Raw genomic sequence first — 13,357 nt, 5'->3', positions numbered from 1 at the left:
GATTTAGTTAATTAGTTAATTCTTGAGTCCAAATCGCCATTTGAGGCAAATTGGAAGAAATTCCGTCAAGGCATTCCTGAGATCTCACGTTAACGAGCATGAAACGAGCGGTCGTGATGTCACAGTAACCTTGAACTTTGACCACGAAAATCGAATCAGTTCATCCTTGAGTCCAAGGCGATGTTTGAGGCAAATTTGATGAAATTCCATGAAGGCGTTCCTCCGATATGGCGTTAACAAACAACGGACGGACGGACAACCCGGATCCATAATGCCTCCGGCCTGGCTATCGCCGGCGGAGGCATAAAAATCATACCGCGCATATCGGCAAACATATACACAGATACCGATATGTCTTTTAAATAAGGCCAATATTGGCCCGATATACCGGCCGACCAATATGCGGTATCGGTCGGGCTATACTATATTAATATTACTTCACGCTCGCTCATGTTCAGTAACTCTGGACTCGGACTCAGGTAATGGTGACTCGACTCAGACTCTTCTTTGGTGTCTCAGACTCAAACAGTGGAGACTCGACTCGGTCTCGAGTCATAGTGACTTGACTACACATGTAGAGTCGTAGTGACTTGACTACACATGCAGAGTCGTAGTGACTTGACTACACATGCAGAGTCGTAGTGACTTGACTACACATGCAGAGTCATAGTGACTTGACTACACATGTAGAGTCATAGTGACTTGACTACACATGTAGAGTCGTAGTGACTTGACTACACATGTAGAGTCGTAGTGACTTGACTACACATGCAGAGTCGTAGTGACTTGACTACACATGCAGAGTCGTAGTGACTTGACTACACACGTAGAGTCGTAGTGACTTGACTACACACGTAGAGTCATAGTGACTTGACTACACACGTAGAGTCATAGTGACTTGACTACACATGTAGAGTCGTAGTGACTTGACTACACATGTAGAGTCATAGTGACTTGACTACACATGCAGAGTCGTAGTGACTTGACTACACATGCAGAGTCATAGTGACTTGACTACACATGTAGAGTCATAGTGACTTGACTACACATGCAGAGTCATAGTGACTTGACTACACATGTAGAGTCATAGTGACTTGACTACACATGCAGAGTCGTAGTGACTTGACTACACATGCAGAGTCATAGTGACTTGACTACACATGTAGAGTCATAGTGACTTGACTACACATGCAGAGTCATAGTGACTTGACTACACATGTAGAGTCATAGTGACTTGACTACACATGCAGAGTCGTAGTGACTTGACTACACATGCAGAGTCATAGTGACTTGACTACACATGCAGAGTCATAGTGACTTGACTACACATGCAGAGTCATAGTGACTTGACTACACATGCAGAGTCGTAGTGACTTGACTACACATGCAGAGTCGTAGTGACTTGACTACACATGCAGAGTCATAGTGACTTGACTACACACGTAGAGTCGTAGTGACTTGACTACACACGTAGAGTCATAGTGACTTGACTACACACGTAGAGTCATAGTGACTTGACTACACATGTAGAGTCGTAGTGACTTGACTACACATGTAGAGTCATAGTGACTTGACTACACATGCAGAGTCGTAGTGACTTGACTACACATGCAGAGTCATAGTGACTTGACTACACATGTAGAGTCATAGTGACTTGACTACACATGCAGAGTCATAGTGACTTGACTACACATGTAGAGTCATAGTGACTTGACTACACATGCAGAGTCGTAGTGACTTGACTACACATGCAGAGTCATAGTGACTTGACTACACATGCAGAGTCGTAGTGACTTGACTACACATGCAGAGTCATAGTGACTTGACTACACATGTAGAGTCATAGTGACTTGACTACACATGCAGAGTCATAGTGACTTGACTACACATGCAGAGTCATAGTGACTTGACTACACATGTAGAGTCACAGTGACTTGACTACACATGCAGAGTCATAGTGACTTGACTACACATGTAGAGTCATAGTGACTTGACTACACATGCAGAGTCATAGTGACTTGACTACACATGCAGAGTCATAGTGACTTGACTACACATGTAGAGTCATAGTGACTTGACTACACATGTAGAGTCATAGTGACTTGACTACACATGTAGAGTCATAGTGACTTGACTACACATGCAGAGTCGTAGTGACTTGACTACACATGTAGAGTCATAGTGACTTGACTACACATGCAGAGTCATAGTGACTTGACTACACATGCAGAGTCATAGTGACTTGACTACACATGTAGAGTCATAGTGACTTGACTACACATGCAGAGTCATAGTGACTTGACTACACATGTAGAGTCATAGTGACTTGACTACACATGTAGAGTCATAGTGACTTGACTACACCTGTAGAGTCGTAGTGACTTGACTACACATGCAGAGTCATAGTGACTTGACTACACATGCAGAGTCATAGTGACTTGACTACACATGCAGAGTCATAGTGACTTGACTACACATGTAGAGTCATAGTGACTTGACTACACATGCAGAGTCATAGTGACTTGACTACACATGCAGAGTCATAGTGACTTGACTACACATGCAGAGTCATAGTGACTTGACTACACATGTAGAGTCATAGTGACTTGACTACACATGCAGAGTCATAGTGACTTGACTACACATGTAGAGTCATAGTGACTTGACTACACATGTAGAGTCGTAGTGACTTGACTACACATGCAGAGTCATAGTGACTTGACTACACATGCAGAGTCATAGTGACTTGACTACACATGTAGAGTCATAGTGACTTGACTACACATGTAGAGTCATAGTGACTTGACTACACATGCAGAGTCATAGTGACTTGACTACACATGCAGAGTCATAGTGACTTGACTACACATGTAGAGTCATAGTGACTTGACTACACATGCAGAGTCGTAGTGACTTGACTACACATGTAGAGTGACTACACATGTAGAGTCGTAGTGACTTGACTACACATGTAGTCATAGTGACTTGACTACACATGTAGAGTCATAGTGACTTGACTACACATGCAGAGTCGTAGTGACTTGACTACACATTAGGGATGTTCATAACGATGTTCGTTAAGGAATTGATTCGATCATGTGGAATTTTGATCGATTATTATTATTATTATTATTTTATTTATTATTTTTTTGCGGACTAGGTTTGGGTGGAATTCGTTCCTCCTCGCCCCACTCCATTGCACAGCCGACTAACGGGAGGTGGAGCTTCATATAGTCTCTAGTTTTCTGGCTGAGCACGGGCCTTTGTGCCAACAAAACTGTTTTAAACATGGGGAATTCACACCGGGCATGCGCCGGGGACACAAACAAACGCACCCAGCGGTCTGCGGACCTCAGTGAGGCACAGGCCTGTTGATTTGACTCTTGTGCTGTCAGCTAAGCTGGAAGACGCCGATTGCCTTACATCATGTAACCTAACATGTTTGTTTACCTGGCCACAGCGCTAGTGTCTGATATTCTTACTACACAGCGGCATCGCCATTATCGTTATCATCGCGCAACGTTATTACCAGACCAGAGTAAAAAAAAATATATATATATATATATATATATATATATATATATATATATATATATATATATAATTATTATTATTACGCTATCGATAATCGATAATTGATCGTTAATTTTCCAGATTTTCGATTATGGAAATTGTTCAAAATGAACATCCCTACTACACATTAGGGGTGGGAGAAAAAATCGATTCACCTAAGTATCGCGATTTTTAATGTCACGATTTTTTGAATCGATCTTTTATTCCAGAATCGATAATCGCAAAAGCAAAATTTTTTTTTTTTTTTTTTTTTTTTTTTTGTGTGCCGGCAGTCAGGCCACTCACTGAACAGCAGGCCAGGCGCTGCCTACTGGTTTACTAGTGGTTTTATTACTTTATTAGTTAGTCTGAAGTAATAATTACACTTCAGGGTTAAAGTGGGTGCATCTCATTGTAAAATTGGACTTGGCCCAAATTGGGCTTCAAACGGCCCAAATTGGGCTTCAAACGACCCAAATTGAGCTTCAAACGGCCCAAATTGGGCTTCAAACTACCCACATTGAGCTTCAAATGGCCCAAATTGGGCTTCAAACAGCCCAAATTTCACGCGCGTCGGCCCATATCGGCCTGGCCTGCTTGGTATCTAATGCCCGGCCTGAATTATGATCCCAGTCCGCCCCTGTTTTTAACTATATCGCCCAGCCCTACTCATGATACAGTCTCTAGTGTATGATTCAACTTTTCCCATGTTCTAATCTAGTGTAAAAAAGCAAACAAACTGAAAAAAGAAAAGAAAAAAACAAACAAAAATCGCAATAAATCGTAATATCGAATCGCAATAATCGTAGAATCGCAATACTTAAGAATCGCAATATATATCGAATCGGCACCCAAGTATCGTGATAGTATCGAATCGGGAGATAAGTGAATCGGCACAGCCCTACTACACATGCAGAGTCGTAGTGACAACCTGCCATTCACTTCACTTCAGCCCATGTGTGTGTTAAGTAGGAAGCACACTGAGAAGGTAGGGGAGCAGGCAAAGCACGGTTGTGATGAAGGGCCTCACACTGTCTGGAGGTCATTTATGTTTACAATCTCACATCTAGGGCTGCACCATATTGGAAAAACTGGCATTGCGATATTTCCCCCGCCTGCGATATATATTGCGATATGGAAAAAATACAGAGATTTTCACCAGATTACCAGAATAGCTCTATTTTAAAGGAAATAATGATTGGGGTGATTTAGTAGAGGAGTCCATCTGATTTTGGAGGGGGAATTAGGTATTTTTATGTTTCTCAACCACTGGGCTGTGGCCTACTGGTAGGCCTCAGAGCGCCATCTATCAGGGTTCATACACATTTTGACCAATGGATTTCCATGACTTACATACATGAAAAAGTGAGTGAGTTATGACATTCTACTTTAAAATGTCACTAGCCTATACTTCACTTAGTGTAATGCAGCTTTTAAAGCCAGGGAAAGAGAACATGTTATAACATGTTCCTTGTATCACCATATTACCATATCCAACATCTAAGACCATATAGTCTCATATCACAATATTGATATAAAATGTATATATTGCCCACCCCTAATATTGAGTGCCAGAATCTACTTCCCAATGATGCTATTTGCAGAAAAACTTTAGATTTCATTGTGATGCATTTACATCAGAACTAGGGATGTTCATCAATTATCGAAAATCGATAATTGATCGTTAAGGAATTTAATCGATCATGTGGAATTTTGATCGATTTTTTTTTTTTTTTCGGACTAGGTTTGGGTGGAATTCGTTCCTCCTCGCCCCACTCCATCGCGTGGGCTTTTGAACCGAATAAGAGAGGGTTGAGGAGACTGGAGAGAGTTGAGAGAGAAATACAGCAGCAGCAGCAGCAGCAGCAGCTAGGCTACTGCTAGCTGTTACAGCAGTACTGCTTGAGGAGCCAGAGCCAGGCGAATCTAACGTTATATCAGCCAGTAATTCAGTCGGTTTTCTGCCAGCTAGTTAAATTCAACACACACACACGTTGTTGGTGAGTAACGTTAACGTTAAGTTTTGCGCCGTTCAAATTGCTATAGATTAGTGACAGCCACTGCCCACTTCAGTCGCCTGGCTCTTTGCTGTAGCACAGAGCAGAGGCTAAAAGCCTGCTGGTATCATGTAGAACTCAGGCTCAGCTGTCCTGTTAACGTGAACGCATTACAGCAACGCAGCGACTTAATAAATAATTAATTATTCCCCCAACCCCCACCCCAATGACATCGTGCAAAACGATGTTTCACTGTAAAATAATCACGATGGGGATTTTGGTGACATCGCACAACCCTAGTGCAGCCCTTTTCCTTCCTTTCTTAAAGGGGCAGTCGCTCGGCTGAGCAGCATCAACCTCCCCTTTAACCTATATTGATCCTTTTGCCTTGGCATGAGTCAACACTATAGGATTTCTCACACATTTCCAGCACATTCCTCTAACTAACTGAGCACAAGATCTGTCAAGTCTGATTTCATTATAAAGCACTTTTAACCAGACAGTCGTGAAGTTGGTTTTAAGAGACCGGAGTCGATTTGGACGAGCAACAATGGACAAAAAGGAGGACACGTCACACGTTTTTACTGAGACGCAGAGAGGAGGACCGAGAGCAAAGGGATCACTGAGAAACAATCTGCCAAAAACTAGGATGCAACATTCACCCACAACCAAACTTGGTTTCCCTTGGTCACATCCCTCCAGTCTGCAGTTTAAGCCCTGGTTTAGTTAGTGGATACTAGTGCATCTGACTGTGAGGTCACATCCCTCCAGTCTGCAGTTTAAGCCCTGGTTTAGTTAGTGGATACTAGTGCATCTGGCTGTGAGGTCACCTCCCTCCAGTCTGCAGTTTAAGCCCTGGTTTAGTTAGTGGATACTAGTGCATCTGGCTGTGAGGTCACCTCCCTCCAGTCTGCAGTTTAAGCCCTGGTTTAGTTAGTGGATACTAGTGCATCTGGCTGTGAGGTCACATCCCTCCAGTCTGCAGTTTAAGCCCTGGTTTAGTTAGTGGATACTAGTGCATCTGGCTGTGAGGTCACATCCCTCCAGTCTGCAGTTTAAGCCCTGGTTTAGTTAGTGGATACTAGTGCATCTGGCTGTGAGGTCACATCCCTCCAGTCTGCAGTTTAAGCCCTGGTTTAGTTAGTGGATACTAGTGCATCTGACTGTGAGGTCACATCCCTCCAGTCTGCAGTTTAAGCCCTGGTTTAGTTAGTGGATACTAGTGCATCTGGCTGTGAGGTCACATCCCTCCAGTCTGCAGTTTAAGCCCTGGTTTAGTTAGTGGATACTAGTGCATCTGGCTGTGAGGTCACCTCCCTCCAGTCTGCAGTTTAAGCCCTGGTTTAGTTAGTGGATACTAGTGCATCTGGCTGTGAGGTCACATCCCTCCAGTCTGCAGTTTAAGCCCTGGTTTAGTTAGTGGATACTAGTGCATCTGGCTGTGAGGTCACATCCCTCCAGTCTGCAGTTTAAGCCCTGGTTTAGTTAGTGGATACTAGTGCATCTGGCTGTGAGGTCACATCCCTCCAGTCTGCAGTTTAAGCCCTGGTTTAGTTAGTGGATACTAGTGCATCTGACTGTGAGGTCACATCCCTCCAGTCTGCAGTTTAAGCCCTGGTTTAGTTAGTGGATACTAGTGCATCTGGCTGTGAGGTCACATCCCTCCAGTCTGCAGTTTAAGCCCTGGTTTAGTTAGTGGATACTAGTGCATCTGGCTGTGAGGTCACATCCCTCCAGTCTGCAGTTTAAGCCCTGGTTTAGTTAGTGGATACTAGTGCATCTGACTGTGAGGTCACATCCCTCCAGTCTGCATTATAAGCCCTGGTTTAGTTAGTGGATACTAGTGCATCTGACTGTGAGGTCACCTCCCTCCAGTCTGCAGTTTAAGCCCTGGTTTAGTTAGTGGATACTAGTGCATCTGACTGTGAGGTCACCTCCCTCCAGTCTGCAGTTTAAGCCCTGGTTTAGTTAGTGGATACTAGTGCATCTGACTGTGAGGTCACCTCCCTCCAGTCTGCAGTTTAAGCCCTGGTTTAGTTAGTGGATACTAGTGCATCTGACTGTGAGGTCACCTCCCTCCAGTCTGCAGTTTAAGCCCTGGTTTAGTTAGTGGATACTAGTGCATCTGACTGTGAGGTCACATCCCTCCAGTCTGCAGTTTAAGCCCTGGTTTAGTTAGTGGATACTAGTGCATCTGACTGTGAGGGCACATCCCTCCAGTCTGCAGTTTAAGCCCTGGTTTAGTTAGTGGATACTAGTGCATCTGACTGTGAGGTCACATCCCTCCAGTCTGCAGTTTAAGCCCTGGTTTAGTTAGTGGATACTAGTGCATCTGACTGTGAGGTCACATCCCTCCAGTCTGCATTATAAGCCCTGGTTTAGTTAGTGGATACTAGTGCATCTGACTGTGAGGTCACATCCCTCCAGTCTGCAGTTTAAGCCCTGGTTTAGTTAGTGGATACTAGTGCATCTGACTGTGAGGTCACATCCCTCCAGTCTGCATTATAAGCCCTGGTTTAGTTAGTGGATACTAGTGCATCTGACTGTGAGGTCACATCCCTCCAGTCTGCATTATAAGCCCTGGTTTAGTTAGTGGATACTAGTGCATCTGACTGTGAGGTCACATCCCTCCAGTCTGCAGTTTAAGCCCTGGTTTAGTTAGTGGATACTAGTGCATCTGACTGTGAGGTCACATCCCTCCAGTCTGCATTATAAGCCCTGGTTTAGTTAGTGGATACTAGTGCATCTGACTGTGAGGTCACATCCCTCCAGTCTGCAGTTTAAGCCCTGGTTTAGTTAGTGGATACTAGTGCATCTGACTGTGAGGTCACATCCCTCCAGTCTGCAGTTTAAGCCCTGGTTTAGTTAGTGGATACTAGTGCATCTGACTGTGAGGTCACATCCCTCCAGTCTGCAGTTTAAGCCCTGGTTTAGTTAGTGGATACTAGTGCATCTGACTGTGAGGTCACATCCCTCCAGTCTGCAGTTTAAGCCCTGGTTTAGTTAGTGGATACTAGTGCATCTGGCTGTGAGGTCACATCCCTCCAGTCTGCAGTTTAAGCCCTGGTTTAGTTAGTGGATACTAGTGCATCTGGCTGTGAGGTCACATCCCTCCAGTCTGCAGTTTAAGCCCTGGTTTAGTTAGTGGATACTAGTGCATCTGACTGTGAGGTCACATCCCTCCAGTCTGCATTATAAGCCCTGGTTTAGTTAGTGGATACTAGTGCATCAGACTGTGAGGTCACCTCCCTCCAGTCTGCATTATAAGCCCTGGTTTAGTTAGTGGATACTAGTGCATCTGGCTGTGAGGTCACATCCCTCCAGTCTGCAGTTTAAGCCCTGGTTTAGTTAGTGGATACTAGTGCATCAGACTGTGAGGTCACCTCCCTCCAGTCTGCAGTTTAAGCCCTGGTTTAGTTAGTGGATACTAGTGCATCAGACTGTGAGGTCACCTCCCTCCAGTCTGCATTATAAGCCCTGGTTTAGTTAGTGGATACTAGTGCATCTGGCTGTGAGGTCACATCCCTCCAGTCTGCAGTTTAAGCCCTGGTTTAGTTAGTGGATACTAGTGCATCTGACTGTGAGGTCACCTCCCTCCAGTCTGCATTATAAGCCCTGGTTTAGTTAGTGGATACTAGTGCATCTGACTGTGAGGTCACATCCCTCCAGTCTGCAGTTTAAGCCCTGGTTTAGTTAGTGGATACTAGTGCATCTGGCTGTGAGGTCACCTCCCTCCAGTCTGCAGTTTAAGCCCTGGTTTAGTTAGTGGATACTAGTGCATCTGACTGTGAGGTCACATCCCTCCAGTCTGCAGTTTAAGCCCTGGTTTAGTTAGTGGATACTAGTGCATCTGGCTGTGAGGTCACCTCCCTCCAGTCTGCAGTTTAAGCCCTGGTTTAGTTAGTGGATACTAGTGCATCTGACTGTGAGGTCACCTCCCTCCAGTCTGCAGTTTAAGCCCTGGTTTAGTTAGTGGATACTAGTGCATCTGGCTGTGAGGTCACATCCCTCCAGTCTGCAGTTTAAGCCCTGGTTTAGTTAGTGGATACTAGTGCATCTGACTGTGAGGTCACCTCCCTCCAGTCTGCAGTTTAAGCCCTGGTTTAGTTAGTGGATACTAGTGCATCTGGCTGTGAGGTCACCTCCCTCCAGTCTGCAGTTTAAGCCCTGGTTTAGTTAGTGGATACTAGTGCATCTGGCTGTGAGGTCACCTCCCTCCAGTCTGCAGTTTAAGCCCTGGTTTAGTTAGTGGATACTAGTGCATCTGACTGTGAGGTCACCTCCCTCCAGTCTGCAGTTTAAGCCCTGGTTTAGTTAGTGGATACTAGTGCATCTGACTGTGAGGTCACATCCCATGAAAGCCTGGGTTCAAACCACGACTCGTGCTGCACTGCTGCACCTCAGATCTATCGCTCCGTTTCACATCTTGGCCTTCACGCTCCAACAAGGAGGGAAATGTCAAGCTCATAATCAATAAGGCCAATACAGATTGGTGGTGAATAAGAAAAAAACAGAAAAAGGGGAAACCAGTCACTGGTTATTTTGTTACAAGATACAACAGTTGGCCCTTTCTCTGTTTCTCTGCCTCTTTTCCTTCTCATTTCTTTAGCGAGCACTTCAGGATGCATAATCAGTGTGGGAGATCAACTCTGGTCAAAAGCCTGCTGTGGCTACCATGACGCTTTGCTGTAGCACCCAGCCTGTATACGGGTGCCCTGTGCACAGCCCTGCTACTATACGGGTGCCCTGTGCACGGCCCTGCTACTATACGGGTGCCCTGTGCACGGCCCTGCTACTATACGGGTGCCCTGTGCACAGCCCTGCTACTATACGGGTGCCCTGTGCACAGCCCTGCTACTATACGGGTGCCCTGTGCACAGCCCTGCTACTATACGGGTGGCCCTGTGCACAGCCCTGCTACTATACGGGTGCCCTGTGCACAGCCCTGCTACTATACGGGTGCCCTGTGCACGGCCCTGCTACTATACGGGTGCCCTGTGCACAGCCCTGCTACTATACGGGTGCCCTGTGCACAGCCATGCTACTATACGGGTGCCCTGTACACAGCCCTGCTACTATACGGGTGCCCTGTGCACAGCCCTGCTACTATACGAGTGCGCTGTGCACAGCCATGCTACTATACGGGTGCCCTGTGCACAGCCATGCTACTATACGGGTGCCCTGTAGAAAGCCATGCTACTATACGGGTGCCCTGTGCACAGTCCTGCTACTATACGGGTGCCCTGTGCACAGCCATGCTACTATACGGGTGCCCTGTGCACAGCCCTGCTACTATACGGGTGCCCTGTGCACAGCCATGCTACTATACGGGTGCCCTGTGCACAGCCATGCTACTATACGGGTGCCCTGTGCACAGCCATGCTACTATACGGGTGCCCTGTGCACAGCCATGCTACTATACGGGTGCCCTGTGCACAGCCCTGCTACTATACGGGTGCCCTGTGCACAGTCATGCTACTATACGGGTGGCCTGTGCACAGCCCTGCTACTATACGGGTGCCCTGTGCACAGCCATGCTACTATACGGGTGCCCTGTGCACAGCCCTGCTACTATACGGGTGCCCTGTGCACAGCCCTGCTACTATACGGGTGCCCTGTGCACGGCCCTGCTACTATACGGGTGCCCTGTGCACGGCCCTGCTACTATACGGGTGCCCTGTGCACAGCCCTGCTACTATACGGGTGCCCTGTGCACAGCCCTGCTACTATACGGGTGCCCTGTGCACAGCCATGCTACTATACGGGTGCCCTGTGCACAGCCATGCTACTATACGGGTGCTCTGTGCACAGCCCTGCTACTATACGGGTGCCCTGTGCACAGTCCTGCTACTATACGGGTGCTCTGTGCACAGCCATGCTACTATACGGGTGCCCTGTGCACAGCCCTGCTACTATACGGGTGCCCTGTGCACAGCCCTGCTACTATACGGGTGCCCTGTGCACAGCCATGCTACTATACGGGTGCCCTGTGCACAGCCATGCTACTATACGGGTGCCCTGTGCACAGTCCTGCTACTATACGGGTGCCCTGTGCACAGTCCTGCTACTATACGGGTGCCCTGTGCACAGCCCTGCTACTATACGGGTGCCCTGTGCACAGTCCTGCTACTATACGGGTGCCCTGTGCACAGCCCTGCTACTATACGGGTGCCCTGTGCACAGTCCTGCTACTATACGGGTGCCCTGTGCACAGTCCTGCTACTATACGGGTGCCCTGTGCACAGTCCTGCTACTATACGGGTGCCCTGTGCACAGTCCTGCTACTATACGGGTGCCCTGTGCACAGCCCTGCTACTATACGGGTGCCCTGTGCACAGTCCTGCTACTATACGGGTGCCCTGTGCACAGCCCTGCTACTATACGGGTGCCCTGTGCACAGTCCTGCTACTATACGGGTGCCCTGTGCACAGTCCTGCTACTATACGGGTGCCCTGTGCACAGTCCTGCTACTATACGGGTGCCCTGTGCACAGCCCTGCTACTATACGGGTGCCCTGTGCACAGCCCTGCTACTATACGGGTGCCCTGTGCACAGCCACTCAGAACCAGTGAAACAGGCGCGACATGTTGCTCGTGTAAAACCAATCCTCTTCCATTTTGGACTAGAAGGTGGGGGCGGAGCCTCTAGTACCGCCAGCCAATCGGGGGGCAGTGGCTAGAAACGTCCCCAAAAACTACCACTACCTCTTTAGGCAGCAGAGGGGAACTTGAGAATTAATGTTCATAAATTGTATTAATTTACAAAAAAAATATTTCTGAATGATTTTCTCATTCTTTTACCTCACACGGGTCTGCTTCTTAGACGAGAGATAGGAAATAAATGACTGTTCCTTTTAAAGGCAAGAAAAACCTTGTATGTAAACATGCATGCATAGGTCTGTATGTACATGTATGTACATGTATGTACATGTATGCAGTACGTACCAAATGAGAGTTCTCTTTGGCCTCTTGGACTTGCTGCACCTGTGGTTCAGCTACAACTTTCGTGTCCTGGTCAGAAGTCATGAGCCGTCTGCTTCTTGGCTCCTCAGGGAGAAGTCTCTGTGTCACCAAGTAAGCTACGGTGGGGGAGGAGGGACAAACAAGTGAGATTAAGGAAGAGATACAGCAGTAACCACAGTCACTTGTAAGATGGAAAGAGTAGAGGCTAGAGTTGAGTATAGGCTACGGACACCCGCTGTTGAAATGCATGTGTGAAGTACGTTAAGACACAAACACTAACGACAAGAATAAACTCAACCAGGGCCCCAAATGAACACCCGCCAAGCGCCATAGGCGACTAGATTTTACGTTTGGTGAGTGACACAGTCAGTGATGTAAAACAATTAAAACTGTGGTGTCAGGGCTCCAGAGTGCGTGTATTTACACCCATTAAAATCACCTTAAAATCTGCCAGTGCGTATAAATAATTTCATAACACGCACTGGTGCACCTAAATTAAGAAGTAAGGTGCACCTAGTGCAGTGTTTCCCATACATAAAGGAATTTGTGGCGGGCCGCCACAATAATATTTTGACCGCCACAATAAGATGTTGAAAAAAAAAAAAAAAAAATTTTTACACTGCACCTGAATGCAACATGCAAGATATCCGCTGAAGTGTCCAATAAATGTTGATGTCATTCTGGCCAATACTTCTGTTATAGCATTTCAGTATGGAATATGGAATATCTTAAAATAATCTATGATTTAGCTGCTAAATTGTCAAATACCGCCATCTGCTCGCTACCCAGGCACTTATGTATGTACTTAACCTATGTACTGTAACCTAACTAACTTAACCTAACTAA

The 13,357-nt window shown here is 46.5% G+C and overlaps 1 protein-coding gene across 1 annotated transcript in view; it reads right to left on the bottom strand.

Annotated features, from left to right (window-relative positions):
- Positions 1–12,574, bottom strand: part of LOC310792028 (la-related protein 4B-like) — a gene marked incomplete at both ends in the record, with an annotated part of 116,772 nt that extends 104,198 nt beyond the window's left edge. Inside the window, one exon of the mRNA XM_083653710.1 lies at positions 12,494–12,574. Coding sequence (XP_083509836.1) covers positions 12,494–12,574 — 81 coding nt within the window. The remainder of the gene's footprint in view (positions 1–12,493) is intronic.
- Between the last annotated feature and the right edge of the window lie 783 nt (positions 12,575–13,357).

Source organism: Poromitra crassiceps, assembly GCF_964638095.1.
Source record: "Poromitra crassiceps genome assembly, chromosome: 17".
In the NCBI taxonomy this organism is placed as follows: domain Eukaryota; kingdom Metazoa; phylum Chordata; class Actinopteri; order Beryciformes; family Melamphaidae; genus Poromitra; species Poromitra crassiceps.
Note: the sequence above shows the minus strand (reverse complement) of the source record. Positions and strands in the feature narration are given on the sequence as shown.